The sequence below is a fragment of the Lotus japonicus genome, chromosome 6, assembly GCF_012489685.1.
Source record: "Lotus japonicus ecotype B-129 chromosome 6, LjGifu_v1.2".
Lineage (NCBI taxonomy): Eukaryota > Viridiplantae > Streptophyta > Magnoliopsida > Fabales > Fabaceae > Lotus > Lotus japonicus.
Genome location: NC_080046.1, coordinates 7632985 through 7652972, shown reverse-complemented (window position 1 = coordinate 7652972; position 19988 = coordinate 7632985). Strand labels below are relative to the sequence as shown.

The 19988-nt window shown below is 35.6% G+C and overlaps 2 protein-coding genes across 2 annotated transcripts; one reads left to right on the top strand and one right to left on the bottom strand.

Annotated features, from left to right (window-relative positions):
• Positions 1 to 335: 335 nt before the first annotated feature.
• LOC130725997 (uncharacterized) lies at positions 336 to 2614 on the bottom strand. Its single transcript, XM_057577196.1, has 5 exons — positions 2164 to 2614; positions 1306 to 1573; positions 984 to 1080; positions 743 to 864; positions 336 to 650 (listed from the first exon to the last, which is right to left on the bottom strand). The coding sequence occupies exons 2-5, from the start codon at positions 1478 to 1480 to the stop codon at positions 562 to 564; spliced, it is 483 nt and encodes a 160-aa protein (XP_057433179.1). The 5' UTR covers positions 1481 to 1573; positions 2164 to 2614; the 3' UTR covers positions 336 to 561.
• A 2230-nt stretch (positions 2615 to 4844) lies between these two features.
• On the top strand, positions 4845 to 8802 carry LOC130724236 (REF/SRPP-like protein At1g67360). The gene is made up of 3 exons (XM_057575425.1): positions 4845 to 5000; positions 5118 to 5345; positions 8163 to 8802. Exons 1-3 carry the CDS (start codon positions 4986 to 4988, stop codon positions 8604 to 8606), a joined length of 687 nt encoding a protein of 228 aa, XP_057431408.1. The 5' UTR covers positions 4845 to 4985; the 3' UTR covers positions 8607 to 8802.
• Positions 8803 to 19988: the final 11186 nt, after the last annotated feature.

The following is a 19988-nucleotide window of genomic DNA, read 5'->3' as shown; positions in this document are numbered from 1 at the left end:
GATATCATGAAGCCAGAAAAGCAGTGTGTTCTTCAGTAGGTCTACCATATGCATCTGCATAACTGAAAGAACATAATCAGAGCAGCTGCGACAATAGTACATCCCATCCCTGGTGCTTACAGCTTTGTGGCAGCGACAAGCTGAGTACCACCATTTCTCTCCCTGAGTTATACCAACTATTGTAGCTCTAACTACAAAAACTCCATCCTTCATGAATGTACATGAAATAACCATACCAAATAATTAAGGATGGGTATGGGTACAATATATAGCTATGGATGGCTTGAAAATTTGTATGCAGATATAAGGTGATAAACTACAACATACCTCAGCACTGGTGTTGAGTTGTTGTATCATTTTCCTGGGATATAAAGTAAGGAACTCCTCACCTAATGGAATGACTCGGATATCATCGTCTTCAGCAAAATCAGCTATATCAGCTATAAGCTCATCAGATTCAATTCCATGGATAGCCAACCTTGCAATTAATCAAAATAAGGGCATTAATGGAGTTAACTAATATGTCAAATGTCAAATGTAAAATAAAGATGATCCGTTCACTCACCCATCACGAAAAGTAGCAGCCTCTTGTGTGGTCGGGTTCCAAATAACATTTGTAGCATTCATAACATTTTGAAGTACAACATCACCTGAAAAAAGAATTGACAGTTAGCAAATTCACCATACACAATCTGATCACCAATAAAATTATAATAATATAATAATATTAATCTTAACTAACCCTTGAATGTCTTGACCTTGACAAATTGAAGAATCACAACAGCCATACGATAACCATTAGAAGCAACTAATTCCTTAACAACATCAACATAGTTGCCAAATAAAGCACACTGAATCTTCCCCCTATACATATAATGAAAACAAAATTACTCAAATTAGATTATGAATGCAGCTTGCTTAAATTTATAATTGTTCCACGTATACAAAGGCAGGGAGTAAGGTGGCTAGAAAGAAATTCTTACTTATCATCAGTCAACTCCATCTCAATCATCCTAGTAACACCACAACCCTTATTGTACTGTTTTTCCTTGGAAACGTTAGTAACCAAGCCAATGATGTCTGCCAATTGATGGAATGGGTTAAATAAGTTAATAAGTAAAATAAGTTAAAGCATATGAGTGAGAATATTTCATGAATTCATAAAAACATTATGTGACAAGAAAAGTAAGGTTAAATTGAGAGTTGGGAAAGTTAGAAAAAATCAAGGGTATTAACCTAATTAACATGAATCAACCTAAAATCCTAAAGAATAAGCAAGAACTTGGCCAGGAAAAATGATTGTACCAATCAAGTAGTTATAATCACCCCCAGTGGCTATGATTTCTTCTGAATTCTTGAAGGTAAACATGTTCAATGGAATCAAGGGATCCTCTTCAAGAACAGCCTTAGTTTTGTCAATCAAATTGATCTTGAACTCGTTGTTGGCAGCCATGAAAAAGCCACTGTTGGTTGAAACCATAAAAGTCGAAATCCGGTAAACCTTCCCTTCAAGTAGATCATTCTTAAATTTAGTGATTAGATTGTTTCTAGCAATGGCCTCAATCTTAACCCCCTAGCAAAAAGAGGGAAGATAAAAATTAGATATTAGCTAAAACTGTATATACAATTGGGAAGAATATATATTACCATACACCAAATTGGGAGTTGGGAGAATAAACATAAACATAAACATAAACATAAACAGTATACACAATATCACATGGTAATCCACACATTTACACATCTATGTAATGAAGATTGGTCTGAATAACAAACATATGATAACTAATACCTAATGTACAGAATGTACAGAATACACAATACACATGAAGGAACCAAATAAGCAGACATAAATAGACATGGACATAAGGAAAATCTAAACGAATTTGGTAAAAAACCTCAGAATCAATCAGAACAATGTGAAGTGAATATGGCTTCATTGGTAGATTCACTGGGCAACTTTCCCACATACGAATTATCCTAACCCTTATAGTCGAATTACTTTTACCGGAACGTAAGCTACTTAGTTGCATGTAGCGCCCAGCCATCTCTATCTATATCTCTATCTCAACTCAATCTCTATTTCAATTCAATGCAGAGAAAGAAACACAAGAAAATAAACTTGGGGGATTTGTGAATTTATAGGAGAAAATTGATGCTTACAGCTTAGGAGGAGCCTTCACAATAGACGAAATAGATGACCTTCTGTGATCTGTGATCTGTAAAGCAACTACAACAACTGGAAATGGCAGAATGAGGGGAGATGACGATGAAACTTGGGGAGTATCAACAAACGTAATTGCTGCCTCATTGATGCCCCATTTCCCTTTCTTCAAGCATCTTTCAGAAGATGACAACGAAAACACGAAACCCTAGGCCAAACACGCAATCCATAAACCAGCAATTGAGGGAAGGAGGAGAAGAACGCCGGCGGCGTGATGACGAAAAATCTGGCCACCGTCAAATGAAGCAGGAGATGATGCTCGTGCGACTCAGAGTGGGCCATGGCCACTGAACACAACTGTGATGACGAAGACGCAGGAACAGAAGCAGAAGAAGTGATGACGAAGACGCAGAAGAAGTGAGGTTGTAAGCGTGATGATGTTCTTTAGTTTGGGCCAAAACGAATTTGAGACCTAAATTGGGAATAAGACAAAAGCCCACCATATATGAAAGTTGTGTAGCAGTTACCCCAAAAAAAAAATTACCCGATGAACAGTAAATGGGGATTTGAAAATAGAGGGTAGAAGATTACACAGGTTACTTTTGTCTTTTTGTTGTTATAAATAGGTTATTTTTTTTAAATTGAAAACATAGAATAATATCTAGCCCACATGTATTACGTTATAGCCCAAAAAGACAAGGCCCACTTGTTGTACTTACTCCACTTAAAAGTAAAAACCCTAATGCATGCTCTCTCCCATTATCCTTGCGCAGCTGTGTGATTGAGATTTTAAAACACGGGCTGCTAAAAAACCATCTTACAGAGATGGAGATGAGAATTTTGGATGACCAAGTATTAGCGGGAAGTGTGGATTTATGTTTCACGTGGTGGAGCGGCGACGGGCCTACACGGCTACACGTGGTGGAGCGGCGGCGGCGAAGGCTTGGAGCGGTGGCGGCGGCGAAGGCAATCGATGAGGAAGAATGGATGAAGTGGTGAACTGTGAACTGAATGAGAAAGTTTGAAACCCTACTCCTGAAAAAGAAACGACACAGTTTAGAATTTGAGTTTTCTGTTTTTTTTTTTTAAATAGCGAACTGGTCCAACCGTAAGGACCGAGTCGCCGGTTTTTTGACTGAACCGGCCGATTTTTTCGGTTCACAACGGGTGGATTGCATGGCTGATCCGATGCTCGGCTCGAACCGGCATAGGGTCCGGTTCCCGGCTCAACCGGTCGAACCGGCCGGTTCGAGCCGAGTTTTATAACACTGGTCAAGATCGAAGATAGTATATTGTCCACGATTATGAGATCTCTATCCTGTCTTATACAGTATACCCGTGATCCAGGATGAGCTTAAGAGTTTCAAAGCATGTATCTGAGATTATATGAGCTGAATTCATGCAACCATAAGGTATTACCTTTTGCACCAATGCCTTGTCGAAGGTCCTTTGGAATAGGGAAATATGTGTCTCGTCACAGTTTAATTATTAATGGAACAAGTGAACTAATGCGGCTTCCGAATTGGTGAGAACTTATTTGGTGCGATTTCTGAAGGTGACATAATGATGGGGTGCAAGGTGCAAAAGGTCGTCTGTGTTCTAACTTGAGAGGTGAAAGATTGCCTTTGTCCTCAATTGATTGCATTTAAATCGAGAACTAAGACATCGTTTCGCCTTCTTTCTATTTCTATCATTTGGTTAAGTTTTTGTCTTTAGAGACTTCGAATAGCTCTTAAATTTCTTCTTGTTGAGATCTTCATATCTCCCCAGATTTAGTAAAAGTTCTTCATTCTTCTCGCTATTTTCCTTTTCCATTGCATAGTTGCATGTTAGGCGTAGAAAAGTTATAATCTATGTGTTCCAAGCCTGATGCATGCTACTATGGATCCCGAGGTGGTGGATGAGAAGAGGAAGAGGAAAGGTGATAGTAGGTGCGAGGTGAAAGAGAATAGTGGTGGGTGATGGTGGGTTGGAAGAGGGAGAGGAGGAAAAGGTAGAGGATGGTGGCGGGTGGGGTAACGGATGGAGGAGGAATGGGGAAAGAAGAAGGTGACAAAAAAAAAGTAATGATTCATTTACATGTTTTTTTTTCTCTTCCATTTCATTTTCACTATTTCTTCTTCATTTCTTTCTCTCTGATTTCTACCACATCACCTACCATATCACTTTCTATTTTCTTCATATATCACCAAGGTGGAATGGTAAAAGAAGTGTGAAAGAAACATTATAGAAAATAAAAGCTTAGTTGCATTTTTCAAAATAAACAATTTGAATCTCATATACTCGTGACATGAGATTGTTTAAATTACCAATGAAAAAGTTTAAGTTAAATATCAATCATCCTAAGATAAATGAAATAATTGTATTAGTCAGAGTGATGTTAAGTAACATTCATATATCATTTAGTTAACCCGATATTAGTACTTTTGGTTCGTTTATGAGTGTACCGTCCACAATTTAACAACTTTATTTAAGAAAATTGGTAGCCCACTAAAAGAATCTCCGCCACATGTTTACAAGTGCTGACATAAATATGGTTCCTTGTAAAGAACCACAAAGTCGGTAGAAGGTTCCAAAATTCAGATGAATTGCCACGCAGCTTCTAGAAATATCTTTGTTTTTCTAGATTAATCCTAGAAGACGTGTGTTTTTCTTTTTGATTCGTATACTATATTGCCTACCTAATGAACACAGACAATCCATTCTGTGGGCCTTCCAATACAATTGTCCTTCTATAAAACATAATTGAACTCTCTCTACTTCTACATTTTCATTTTCATTCAACAAGATATAGTAAGTTTCAACACATACAAAGCAAAACATGGCCACTAACGGGGTTCGTAATTCTCCTTTACCTACTTCGATCATTCAATGGAGATTTTCATTTTATACTTGTTAATTGTTATTGTTGAACTGAACTGAAGCAACTCTTGATTGTTCTTTATGTCTGCAGATTGATAAGAGCAAGAACAAAGAGCTAAAGCATCTTGGGTTTGTCAAGATTGTTGCTGTTCGAACTTTTTTGTTCGTGTCAAATCTCTATGAGTACACGAAGAACAACTCGGGGCCTTTAAGATCAGCGATTGGAACAGTGGAGGGAACTGTAACCAACATTCTTGGCCCTGTCTACAACAATTTCAAGGGTGTCCCCAACGATGTTCTGATTTTTATTGACAATAAGGTATTTCTCTGATCATTTTGTAATTTAGAATTTTAGATCTAATTTGATGCTTTACTTTTTTGATTTTGCAAAACTTTCTGGTTTCTCTGATGATCTTATCTGGAAGGATATGGTGATATTGGGAAAGTTGCAATGTGGTTTTTTTTTCTGAATAATGCGAAAAATAATGTTAATTTGAAAAATGGGTAAAAAAAATTATTTAGCTGTCTGGGTAAGTTTTAGACAGGTGGAGGTTGGACTTTAGGGCATTCGCAAGGAATCTCCCGAATGGTAATAGGACAAAGTTGTTTTTCAGTTCTGAATGGCATGAACAGTATGTACTCACAAGTTTTGTAGAGAATGATAATAGGACAAAAAAGAATCTGGTTGCTTTTTAGTGTTGACATAAACAGTAGGCATTCGCAACTTTTTTGGATAATGGTAATAAGACAAAAGGAAATGTGCAGGTTTTCTGACGTGCAGGTGGAAAACCGGTTGCTTTTTTAGGTGACCACAGTTATTGTCCTTCCAGTGAAAGCGTCAAGGATTAGAAATGGGTTTCTCAGGGTAGAGTGAAGTAAATTATCTAAGATAAGTTTTGGAGCTTGGAGCACTCTTTGGACAATGAATTGAAAAGGGTATGCAAGGGCTTCATGGATGGATAGCCTTTTGAGAATGTCTCTGATTGTTTCTTATTGTGCTAACTTACCTAATTAGTGTTGGGTGTTACAAGGTGAGAAGAAACGATTTGTATTCTATTTGTTTGAAGTTTGGAGTTTATATCAGAGTATTTAATTCTTTTTGGTCCAATGTGAGCATTGAATTCGAAGAGGCAATTTGGATTTCCAGTGCAGTCTACCGAAGTGATGAGATTGATTTGAATTTTGATGACGTTGTTTGCTTGATGGAAGTGGAAAAGCTACCCATTCCTTTTTGTCCCTGAGGGTTAGTTTAAGTGGTAAGAGGTAGGGGACATAAAGGTGGGGAGGGGAAGGTCCAGGGTTTGAATCCTGGAAGAGAACTTTGAAGGAATTTTCTAACTTATTAACAACTAACCACTAACATTTGCCTATAAAAAAAAATCATTTTTGTACTATTACCATTCTCAAAAAAAGTTGTGAATGCCTACTCTTCATGTCATTTAACACCTAAAAGCAACCAATTTTTTTTTCCTATTACTATTCTCTACAAAACTTGTGAATGCATACTGTTCATGTCATTCAAAACTGAAAAGCAACTTTGTCCTATTACCATTCGGGAGATTCCTTGCAAATGCTCTAAAGTCCAACCTCCACCTCTCGAAAACTACCCCAGACAGCTAAATAAATTTTTTTTTAACCCCTTTTTCAAATTAATATTATTTTTCGCATTATTCAGAAAAAAAAAAAAAAGCCCTTGCAATGTTTATTTTAATTTTGGGTTAAATATTTTTCTTTTCTGCTTATCAAATAACATTATTGATTTAGGTTTTTTAAAATTTATTTTGAAAAATATTCTTGATTTTTGGAAAGAGATTAATTTCTATGCACTGACGGTGTAAAAAGTTTTACACCATCATTTAATCACAACCTTCCATTTTCTATTTTAGATATTATTAAATTTAAAATTAATTGTGAGCTAACAAAATGGAGAGATGTGATTGAATGATGATGTAAAACTTATTTACACCCAAATTATATTTTTTAATATTCACTTCTCAGTAAATTTTAGTCCTTGAAATTTGGTTTTAGCCATCTTAGGAACTGAAACATATCTTAGGAACTGAAACATGTGTATTTTTAAAATTTGGAGATATATTTAAAAACAATTCTTGAGGGATCAATACGAATGATTCTCTATTTTATAGGGATTGAAAACATATTTAACTCTTCGCTTTTTAATTTTTTTTATTGTGAAGATATGTGACTTCACAAAAGAAAATTATTATTGAATATATATTTATATCAGGTGATTTGTGTAGTATGGAATAGTGGTAGACATACTTGCCACTAGGGGTGTTCATAACCGAACCAATCCAAATAAAACCGACAAATCGATCCAAAAAAATCGAAATCCAATCAAACCAAAAATCGAACGGATTGAAAATTGAAAAAACCGAAATTATTTATTGGATCGGATCGAATTTTGGATTTGATTTCCAAAACCGAACCAATCCAATCCAAACCGAACATTCACAAATATGTATATTTTTAGTTATACATATATCATTCCATTTACACTTACATAGTACATATTTATTGTATATATATTGATTATATCACACATGCTTATTTATAAAATTACGTTTTATTAAAAAAAGTTAAAGTAATTATTTGAACTATATACATGCATCAAAGTAAATAATTATAATCTAATTTAAAAATATGTTGACTGTGTTATAATTTATGAATGTTATATTAATGTTATAAATTATGTATCGTTGTATTTATCATATATTATATATTTTTAAAATTTATACAACACAATTTCAAAGTATAAAAAAGTGAAACAAAAACCGAACAATCCAATCCAATCCAAACCGCTATAGATTGGATCGGATTGGTTCAGATTTGAATTTAGTAAAAAATTCATTGGATGACAAAATCATAAAACCAATGAGATCGGATCGGATGATTTTTCTCCTCAAAACCGATCCAATCCAATCCGCGAACACCCCTACAAGTTGCCACCTGTAATTTGTGGCGGTAAGAATTAACTCTGCGCACAATTGTAGGGTATCGAGTTATTATGTGGGAGACAAATCATTTTTGTTTTATATATTACTATTTTACTGTTATATATTACTATTTTAATTTTTTTCAAAAATCTCACTAACTACATATATATGATTTTGGGCAGGTGGATGAAGTTAGTGACAAGTTCGATGAGCATGCTCCTCCTTTCGCTAGGCAGCTAGCGAACCATGCTAAGGGTTTGATTCAAAAAGTGACACAAGAAGCTAAGAAAGTTACAAGTGAGGCTCGATCCGCAGGCCCTCGAGCAGTTGTGCATTATGTTGCTACAGAGTCAAAGAATGTTGTACTGATTAGTTTAGTGAAGTTGTGGTCTGGGCTGAACCACTATCCGCCATTCCATGTGGTGGCGGAGATGGCAGTTCCCACAGCTGCGCACTGGTCGGAGAAGTACAACCATATTATTAAGGTCATGGCTGAAAAGGGTTACTCTGTCGCTGGGTATTTACCTTTGATTCCCATTGACGCAATAGCTAAGGCTTTTAAGCAGGGAGAATGTAACTTGAAAGGAAATGATGTCGCAGCCTCTGCTAAAGAGAGATCAGAATAATTCATCTAATTCTACTTAATTTGATATTCTACTTCTATACATAATTTGCTTTCTGAACTGAGACCTTCAGAAACATGCATATGGTTGTTGTGCTTGAATTCATCGATGTTAATTTGTAAGATCTTGACTATAATCCAAGTATGTAGAGATAAGGATTTGTGTAAATGGTATGATAAATGGTTATGAACTTTGCTTACGTTTTCCTCCTAGTATTAGTGGTGTAGACCTACCAAACACAATATTTGTTGGAGTACTAGTTTTGGTGAAGAAGTTTGGGGGACTTTTACAATGCAACATGATTTTAGATGTATGGCTCTAGTTTTATCTGGTTTGTAAGTTTCCAGTTATCAAGTTTTTTTTTTTCATGTTACCCCCATTCTTCTCTCCATATAAGTCTATTTTATCTAATTCTTTTAGATTAAGAAAAGTAATTACAAATATTAGCTTTGTAAAAAAATTATCTACTTTTCTAAAATACATTTATTTATTTTTTTATAAATTTCTCTCTCAAAATTATTATTTCAAAATTTCATTATCTCTTTCATAGAAAAAATATTTAATGCTCTAATGATATTATAAAATGACTTATATTTATGAACAAAATTTTCTCATAAAAATAAAAATTGACTTATATAGGAAGAGAGGGAGTGTTGACTTTGTTATACCTATATTTTAGGTTGCACATAGGGGTGAAAATAGGCCAGGCGGCTCGTCAGGGGCCTATGGCTTGGCTCGTTAGAGGCTCGGCTCGGCTCGGCTCGTTTATTAACAAGGTCAGGCTTAGGCTTTTTTAAAAGCTTGATTAACTAAAAAGGCCAGGCCCAAACTATTAAAAAAGCCTATTTGGCCTAACAGGCCGGCCTATTTATATATTATTTTTATTAATAATATAAATAAATATAATATAATAATATATTATTTGATTTTTTTTAAACTTATGTATACTTTAGTATAAAAGAAAACCCTAAGTTCCTACCATAACCTAGATTAGAAAGGTTCCAGACATATTCAGCATAGCACATCATCAGCCGCACAGGACGCAGGCTGCAGCCAGCCACCACTGCCGGTCTGCCGCTGTCAAGTCCACCTCTCCTCCAAACCGCAAGTCCACCACCGTTTTACAAGAATTGCAGGTGTCTATTTTCATTTAAAAAGAAAGTGCAATGATATATAAAAGGCTTATTAGCCCGCCAGCCTAATGACATTCTTTTGATATAATTGTGTGTTAAATAGGCTTTTAAGCAGGCTTGTAGGTCAGGCCAGGCCTTAGAAAAGGCCAGGCCAAGCCGTAAAACTTGGCCTATTGATAGGCCACAGGCCAGGCTTGGGCCACGAAAAAAGAATGCAGGCCAGGCCTAGGCCACACAAAGCTCGGCTCGGCCCGGCCTATTTCCACCCCTAGTTGCACATCATAAATTTTCCTTTCTTAATGCTTTAGAAATGACACCCAAGAAGCTCCTAAGAAGTTTTCATAGTATATGGGAAAGTTTTATTTCAATTTAAATTGGTTGGACTGGATACATGTAGGCATAATAATAATAATAATAATAATAATAATAATAATAATAATAATAATAATAATAATAATAATAATAATAATAATAATAATATTAATATGTATTTACCATCTCTTAGTATGTAAAAATATGTATTCGGATCTGCCCCATACATACATTCCATCCATTAAGTGAGTTTAAAATGGATTTTAGGATATACGTGATTCATTCACATAGACTCATAGATAATTGCTCAATTAAAATAATATTAAGAATTAATTTAAAATGAAATTTAAGATCAGACTCATAGCTTGTGCATGAATGCGAGCAAGGTTGTCAAACTCTCGAGTTGACCCTTACAATTTTATAATTCTATGTTTCTAAGTTCTCAAAACGAGTCAACTCTCAAGTAAAATCTATAATTTCTAGAATCGAGCAAACTCGTGCTAACTCAATAAACTCGCAATTCCACACCGGGTCTACGAGTCACGAAGAAAACAAATTTTGAAACCAAATCACCGCATTAAAAGGGGTAATTTTGGATTTTCATGAAACTATTTCGACCAAGATCGAAAGAAAGATAGAGTTTCTTATTTCAATCCAACATTCACATCTTTGAACTCTATGAGTAGACATCGTCGTTAATGCTTGAGGAACGTCGCTACAAATTTTGAGCTCTCTTTAAAACTTTAATATGAATTATCCACTCTTTGAAACTGATTGTTTATGTATTTTGTTGAACTTTGCATTATTATGAAGTTGGATGTTGAATTTATTTGTTTAATGTATCATTGATGGTTGTAGTATGTGTTTTTATACACCATGACATGATTCTTAGTCTACGAGTCAACTTGACGAAACAAATTTACTTCTCTGAAATGAGTCTGCGTAGACTCTCGAGTCTGACAACCTCACATCCTTGCACGCGATACTTATTTTCTTCACTTTTTTTTGGTGTAAAGGAGTTCTTTTTACGGTGACCATTGTACAAGTTTGCTGAGAAGAACCACAACCCAAGGTCCAAACACAAAGTCATCAGAGATCATGGTTATTAAAAGTGGACTGGACCGACCGGTTAGACTGAGAACCGAGCATGTGACCAGTCCAAATTACAAGCAAAATCGGACTAATTAAAAATCGGTCAACAACTGGAAAAACCAATCAATAATCGGGAAAATTGATGGTTTAGGATTTGAACCGGTCAAAGAGACTGATTTAAAAATCCACGTGTTTCATTGATTGGTTCTTGGATCAATTAACAAAAATGTTTTCTCTTTCTTCCCGGACATTTAAAAATAAAATACTTGTACCCATTGATTTCATCCATAACAAGATTGTATTCGCGGGCATCTGTGATTGTGGATAATTTTGACATCTCTAACCACAGCTCAGAGCCTAAACACAAAGTTATTAAAATTGGACTCAATATGTATCTCTTGGCGAATTTTTATAAGAGAATAATTCTTATGCACTAACAGTGTAAATAAGTTTTACACAATCATTCAATTACAACCATCCATTTTGCTAGCTCATAATTAATTTTAATTTAATAATATTTAAAAGAAAATGGAAGATTGTGATTGAATGACTGTGTAAAACTTTTTACACTGTCGGTAAATAGAAATTAATCTCTTTTTATAAATAATAGTACATGTGCGCTGCACGTGCAACCAACGATTTATTTATATTTTAATACAATATTTCTTTGGTAGCGTTTGGTGATGGAACGGAACGGAACAGGACAGAACGGAACGGAACAGAACAAGATGGAACATGACAATAATGATTTATGTGTTGTGTTTGGTAACTCCAAGTCAATAGAACAAAACCATAATTTTAATTACATATATAACCCTGCATGTTTAATATTTGATTGAGGAAAACAAATTGATCTCAATTTAACATTTTGCATAGAAACCGTTTGTTATTGCTTACTTCATGAAATAATCACTTATTTCTTTAAAATAATCACTTATTTCTTTAAAATAATCACTTATATATTGTTTAAGTTGTTTCAGTATGCTATTGAAAAAAGCAGAAACCTAATTATCTATTTAAGCTATTTTAAGTGCGTTTATTTAGATTAAAAATATTGATTTTTTACTATAATTTTTTTAAGAGATTTTGAGAAAAGCATAAGTTGATTCGTGTTCGACTACTCTAATTAAAATCACTTTTTTTTTATCTCATCTCATCTATCATCATAGGTTTTCATGATAAACTAAAGTAACTGTTTCAAATAATTTGTTTTCAGCTTCAGCTGAAACAAACACAAAAAATGATATTTGATTAAAAAAATAATTTTTTTTATTTTAAAAGTGATTTTTTGATTTTAAAAGTGATTTTTCCAAAAATAAGTTGAATCAAACGCACTCTAATTGACTCGTTTATCATTGCTTACAAAAAGTGATTTTACTTTTGAAAAAAATAATTGATTTTATTTTAAGTGATTTTTTTGAAAAAGTAGATTTTTATTTAACTTTGTCTACAAATATAATAAGTGCTTTCAATTTTATTAGTGATTTTAAACTGTTTAGATACATAAAATTTCAAATATAAATTAGGGGTATTTTTGAACTTGCAAAAGTTTTAAGAGAGTGTTCCGTTCCGTTCCCTTCCGTTTTACTCTTTTCTAGGGAACCAAAGTGTCCCGTTCCTGGAGCCTTCTGTCCCGTTCCGTTCCATCTTAAAAACACGACAAACACAGAACGGAACCCATGTGTCCTGTTCCGTTCCCTTCTCACCTGTCTACCAAACGCTACCTTAAGTATTTTTATCGTTGTAAAATTTATTATAATATGAATATATAAAGAATATTGTAACACCTAAAATTATTACTTATGAGACTTAAGGAAAACATTAAATCTATATATATATGTAAAGCTCACTTGAGCTATAAGCATTAAATACATGAAAAAAATTTCATTAAACACATTAACAATCTATCTTAATTTTCATTTTTCAGTTACTTGAGTTAAATGAAATCATTTTTTTAGTTACTTAATGACAATGAAAAATTTGAAAACTGACTAAATAGTCATCTCAAAGAAATTTTTCCAACGGACATATACTAATTTTCTTCAATAAATTATGAAAGGAAATTTACTGCTCAGAGTCTTCTATCTACATTACATGGATATGCTTATTAAAACAACGCAATAAATTGGAAGAAAATTTCAGTTACATTTTCCAATGGACCTATACTAATCTGCTTAGAGTCTTCTATATACATGGATATGCTTATTAACACAATGCAATAAATTGGAAGAAAATTTCAGTTACTAAATGAAAATGAAAAAACACACTGCAATAAATTTTTACAACTATACATAGACGTTAAGTTGCACAACCATGTCCTCAACGTTAATAATATGAGTGAGTGTACATAATAGGCTAGGCGGCTACTTTTTTTTTTTTTTTTCTCCCCATTCGAATTTTGAGCACATTTTTCTGTAACAATGTAAATTGTGATTAATACATTGTCCTCCAATTTCATCAATTATGCACAAATTCATAACCTTCCATGTAAAGGCAATAAACCACCCTGCAGAAACTGATAAAATTTGGCAATGCAAAGAGTCTATTCATCTACCTACATTAATTTGAAAAATGAATTACACTAAATCATACATTATTGCATATCTCTATATAAACAACTCAAACACACTCAAATCATACATACCTTAGACTCCAACATCCTACAAGAAAACAATGACAACTGTCACAAGCTATTTCAACAAGTATGTCATTTTTCAACACATTAGCAAAAAATTTGTTTGTGTTGAAAGCACAATGCACACTTTATTGGTAACCAAAACACGTGGAAAGATAGTCTTCCCATGTAGGCAAAACATCCAGAAAACCAAACTCATATTCACTTTTTCAATCAATCTAGCCCACAACCCCCACCCTTTTTCAAAAACAAAACCAGCACCTTTTATGAACTTAACCAGCCACAAAGATTGGAAGGAACCATGGCCAACTCACATAAGCAAATGTTAAAATTGTTTTTTTTTCTTCATATTACTCATTTCTTATTTCTTTGTTTCATAAGAAAGATCATCATCAACAACAAAGAACACACATTCCTTAGTCATCTATCCTCCACTGCGGATGATTGAAAAATAGAAGTGCGAGTTTCACGAATATGAGACACTCTCAATATATATAGAAACAAGGAATTAATCAGCAATGATATGGTTCTAATTGATGAGAAAGTTTGAATTTTATATTGTCTAATAACATTTTATTATCATTAAACAGACTTCTTTTGATTTCTAATTCTTACTCTTTGATTTCTTATTGTTACAATCATTTCAGAGTAACTACATACATGCTACTATAGGGAGAAATTATGCATCCAGATTCATGAATATTTTAAAATATACAAGACCACAAATTTTATGGTCACAAACAATAAAGAAAAATGTCATGTTTTTTTTTTTTTTTTGCAAAGCCAAAAGAAAGAATGAATAAATAGTAGCATAAGGGATGCTACAGCCCAAGTACAAAGAGAGACAAGAAAAAAGAAAATACAAAGATGACAAGGAGTGAAAATGAGAAACAAATTCTCACTTCAGATATGTCCCACCAGTAGTATGTGGGAACAAGCTAAATCCTTGACCAACAATAACATAGGAGCAGCTAGATTAGAACCCGTACAACATGGTACACATATTAACTAAATTACAATTGCCATGCATTTCCTATCCCCAAACAGATACACGGATTCCAGTTCCAAGCGTAGGAAGAATATGAGAAGTCCTTTGTTTTGCATTGTAGCCATTTCCAAGCTTTGAATTTAATCAGGTCCACCACAGCTTCTGAATTGATAGTTTTACCATTAAATAGAACATCGTTTCTGTGTGTCCAAATTGTCCATATTCCTGCACACCATACAGTCCACCAACCCGAGCCTAAACTTTGTACCAGAGTGCTGCCATGTTGATCAAAATGTCTTCTTGGATCTTCTTCCTGAACTGTGATCACTCCCAGCCAATTATAGATTTTTGTCCATATTCCCCACGAAAATTTGCAGCTGAAGAGCAGATGTTTTAGGCTCTCTTCTTGCTCCAAACAGAAGCTGCAAAGATTGTTTTCTCCGGCTTGTATAATCCCTCTCCTTAGTAAGTTGTCTTTGGTTTGAATTCGATTTAGCATTACTTTCCATGCAAAAGCTTGAATATTGGAAGGTGCAGCTATTTTCCAAATTCTCTCAAACACTTCACAGTCTGCATTCGAAGTAGGTCTCAGTTGGATCTCATAGGCCGACTTAACCGTGAAGCTCCCATCTGATGTTTCATTCCAATACCAAACATCCTTTGATCCCCTGTGTAACCTGGTTTGACTGATCAAGCCCTCCATATATTGAAGCAGTTCTTGCTCCCATTCAAACAGTGTTCTCCTCCATTTAAATATCCATCTCCATTGGTCATTTTCCCACACCCCCATATCAGCAATCAAACTTTGTTGTTGAGAGGACACATTAAAAAGCCTTCTGAACTTACAAACCAGAGGGCCCTCTTCCCTCACCCAAGACTCTTCCCAGAACTTTGTTGAGCTTCCATCCCCCACCTTCTTCCTAGTGCTAGTCTCAAACCACCCTCTTTCTCCTCCACAGGCTTCCACTAAATCCCTCCACCACACCGAGCATCTATTCCCCCTCGCTTCAGTCTTTAAACTCTTGCTCTCACCATATCTCGAGTCCAGCACCCTCCTCCATAACCCACTCTTTTCTTTTACAAGCCTCCATCGCCATTTTGCAACTAAAGCCCTGTTAAACACCTCTATGTTCTTTATACCTAACCCCCCATCTGATTTTGGGCAACATACACTCTCCCATTTTACCCAAGACACTTTCCTTGCCCCCTCTTCACTACCCCAAAGGAAATTTTTCATTATTTTGTTACAACTAGACACAATTCCTTTTGGCATTTTAAAGAAAGAGAGGAAGAATAGAGGTAATGCCGAAAGAACACTTTGAATTAAGCAAACCTTACCTCCAAAGGATAAAGTCTTGCTTTTCCATGAGGTGAGTCTCCTCTTCAGATTTAGAATTATTGGATCCCAAGTCTCCTTCTTTCACGGATTCGCTCCCACTGGAATCCCTAGATACACAAAAGGGGTCTTCATAATTCCACAGTTTAGTAAACTAGCAAAGGAGTCAAGTTTCTTCCTATCCAACGAAATCCCAGCCAGCTTGCTTTTGGAGAAATTAATCTTAAGGCCCGACATGATCTCGAAACACCTCAACATACTCTTCATGACTAGCACATTCTGTGTAGATGATTCCCCTATAAATAAAGTATCATCCGCAAACTGGAGGAGGGAAACTTCCACGCCCTCTTTCCCCACCTTAAAGCCTCTAAAGAGGTGTTGTTCAGTTGCTTGTCGCATCATCCCGGTTAAACCCTCGGCCACCATGAGAAATAAGAAAGGTGCTAAGGGATCACCTTGTCTAAGTCCTCTCTCCATATGGAATTCCTCCGTCGGGCTTCCATTAACCAAGACCGAAATTGATGCTGAGTCGATACAACCTTTCATCCAACTGATCCATTTCTTTCCAAACCCCAACCTCCTCATCATATACCACAAGAAGTCTCTATTCACCGAGTCGTACGCCTTTTCGAAATCTACTTTAAAAATCAAGCATTCCTTCTTTGACTTTCTTGCCTCATCCAAGACCTCATTTGCAACCAGCACGGAATCAAGCAGTTGTCTTCCTTCTATAAACGCTGATTGGTTAACATCTATAATGGAACCCATCACCTTACGGAGCCGGTTTGCTAGAACTTTGGAAACTATTTTATACATGCTCCCAATAAGGGAAATGGGTCTGAATTCAGCTAGATTAGAGGGGTTCTCCACCTTAGGAATAAGTGCAAGAAAAGAGGCATTCCCACCTCTAGGCCAAACTCCATTCCTAAGAAAATCCTCTACAACTCGCATGATATCCACCTTCATTACCTTCCAAAAAGATTTTAAGAAGTGAAAATTGTAACCATCCGGGCCGGGGCTCCGATCACCTTCACAACTCCAAATTGCACTTCTCACTTCTTCCATGTCAAACTTAGCCGTTAATCTTCTGTCGACTTCCTTTGAGATCGAGTTGAAACGTGCCCCTTCAAGAAACACTTGAGGCCGAGGGGCTCTTTGGAACTTTGTTTGGAAAAAATTCTTCACTAAGTCTTTTACCAAGACCGGCTCCTCCACCCATTTGCCATCCACCATTAGACCTTTTATTGCATTAGTCCTACGCCTCCAGTTCACAATATTGTGGAAATATTTTGAATTTGAGTCCCCTTCTTTTATCCATCTATCACGTGACCTTTGAAAGATAATGGAGTCGTTGAGTTTAGCCGTCTTCCAATATTCATTAATCAACTCTCCTCTTTTCGACAGCTCTTCCTCACTGAGTCCCCCCTCTTCCGCTTTTAGTTCCAAGTCATTGATGTTCTTTACCAGATCTTTGCATTTTTTATCCAAGTCACCCACCTTCTCCTTGTTCCAATGCTTCAGCTTTTGTTTCAAAAGTTTGAGTTTTTCCTTGAAGACGAATGCTCCCCAGCCTTGAATATCAAATTCAGCCCAAGTGGAAGAGACAAAATCCCCAAAAGCGGGGTCAAGTAACCAGCAGTTTCTTGTCTTGAAAGGTTTGGGACCCCAATCAATATGGGGGGAACATTTCAGAACTAGGGGGCAATGATCCGACACTTCCCTATGGAGGACGTATTGAGCACAATCAGGCCAAGAAGTATTCCATTGATGAGATACCAAGAATCTATCCAAACGACTTCTTGCTTTTCCATTCGATCGAACCCAAGTATATTTTCTACCCACTAAGGGGATGTCATCCAATTCCATTCATCAATAAAGTCGTTGAATTCCTCCATTTCACCAGCCCCTGATGATCCCTCTCCATGGGTTCCCCTCCTCTCCTCCGATCTCCTAACTGAATTAAAATCTCCTGCCATACACCAAATATCTTCCTCCAACCTCCTCCTTAGAGCTTTCAAATCTTCCCACAGTTGTCTCTTCTCTCCCCTAGAACACGGGCTGTAGACATTTATAATAACACAACTTACTCCCTTCCATTTCCCTTTGAGACCTAGAAAGCCTTCACCCAAAAAACATTCTTCTACAGTGAAGACACTAGGCTTCCAGACACACAATAGTCCCCCTGCCCTTTCCTTTGCTGGGATCATCCTCCAGTCCATGTCACCATCTCCCCAAAAAGATGAACACATGAACTTAGTGATCAAAACAGATTTCGTCTCTTGTAAGAGGAGCAAATCCACCTCTTCAGAGAGAATCAACCTTCTAAGAGACTTTTTCTTTATCCTCCCCCCCAACCCTCTGATGTTGAAACTCAGAATCTTCATGGAAAACCAGAATTGACACCTTCTTTTTCAACTGATGGCAGATTAGTGCGTCCTACCTCATCTCTTTTTTCCAACTCCATTAATTGCTTCACTATTTCATTTTCACAACCAACAAAATTTGCCCCCATTTTTTTCCCTAATTCCCATAATCGAATAGCTTCTTCCTTCTCATTCTTTATCCAAAATAGGTTGTTACAGTTTCTAATCCCAGAATCAGAAGTTGAATTACCGACAGAGTTCAGAAGTTGACGAACCTCTTTCCTTTGGGATGTTCTGTGCAAGTTATCCATACTCTCTGAGACCTCCAAAATTCCATCCCTTTGCTGCTCTTCTCCGTCATTTCCAGCTGGGAAAAAGACGTGATCATCCAGCAAGTGTGATACCACATCGTTGTCTTGCGTTTCTGTGTGGGGTGAGTGGTTTCCTGAAATTCCACAGGCTGATTCAGAGAAATTGCTTTTCTCCCTCTGGTTCGACAGTGTTGGAGATAAGGATTGGGAATCTCCAACAATAGAATGCAAGTCCTGCTCCTGTGTAGAAACATGTCTCTGCATCTGTTTTTTTGGACCTGATCCACTTTCTGATATATTATTGTTTACCTGTAGTAATAATAAAGGAGGACTTGGGCCTTTCTCCACTTCAGGCCCAATAACCCTGCTAGTCCCCAAAAGAATTAGGTCAGCCTCCAGGACCTCACGCGCTCTCCAAGAGTCCTCCAACGGTAGGCAGTTAGAAAGTTTCTCACGTGCCACCAATTCGACAGTAATAGGATCTGGATTGATCAACGTTGTCTCCTTGTCTTGTACCTCTTGTCTCCCAGTCGCCATCAGATCTTTACCTCTCTCTTTTGATATCCCTTTTGATCATGTGGTTGAGAAAAATGCTTTGATGTTACAATTTGATTCTACAACTATAGTGAAGGAAATAGTAAATGGTGATAACCTAATTCCCCATCACATTTTTTAATTTGTAAACTTTGAAGATTTGCCAAATCAATATGACAAAGATGTGATATGACGAATTTGATGTATTGTAATTAATATGTTAAATAATAGAATTAAAAACTGAAAAAATTTGTATTGTGAAAAGTAATTCAATTACCTAAATTGAATAATAATATTCATAAACATAAAAATTGACTTGAATTTTGCATTAGGGAAAAAAACTAAAATTAAACTTGATTAATGACAAAATAATCTTATCAATAACTAATTTAGATAAAATTGTTTAAATTTAAAAATGACGCTATAAGGTATTTAGTATTAACTATAACATAAGTGTGTTTTATTTGAAGAAACAATCTCAATATAATTTTACGATCTTATTATATATTAGTAAAAACGATTTTGAGCAAGGTTAATAGAGAAAAACGTTATGACCAAAGAACAATAAATATAAGTTTACTACATAATACTTAATCTATATCTTATTATAGTTGAAAAAGATAAAATTACTTTATTTTTCTCGATTTTAACATGTGTAAACCTGTTTGGGAAATTGTGATT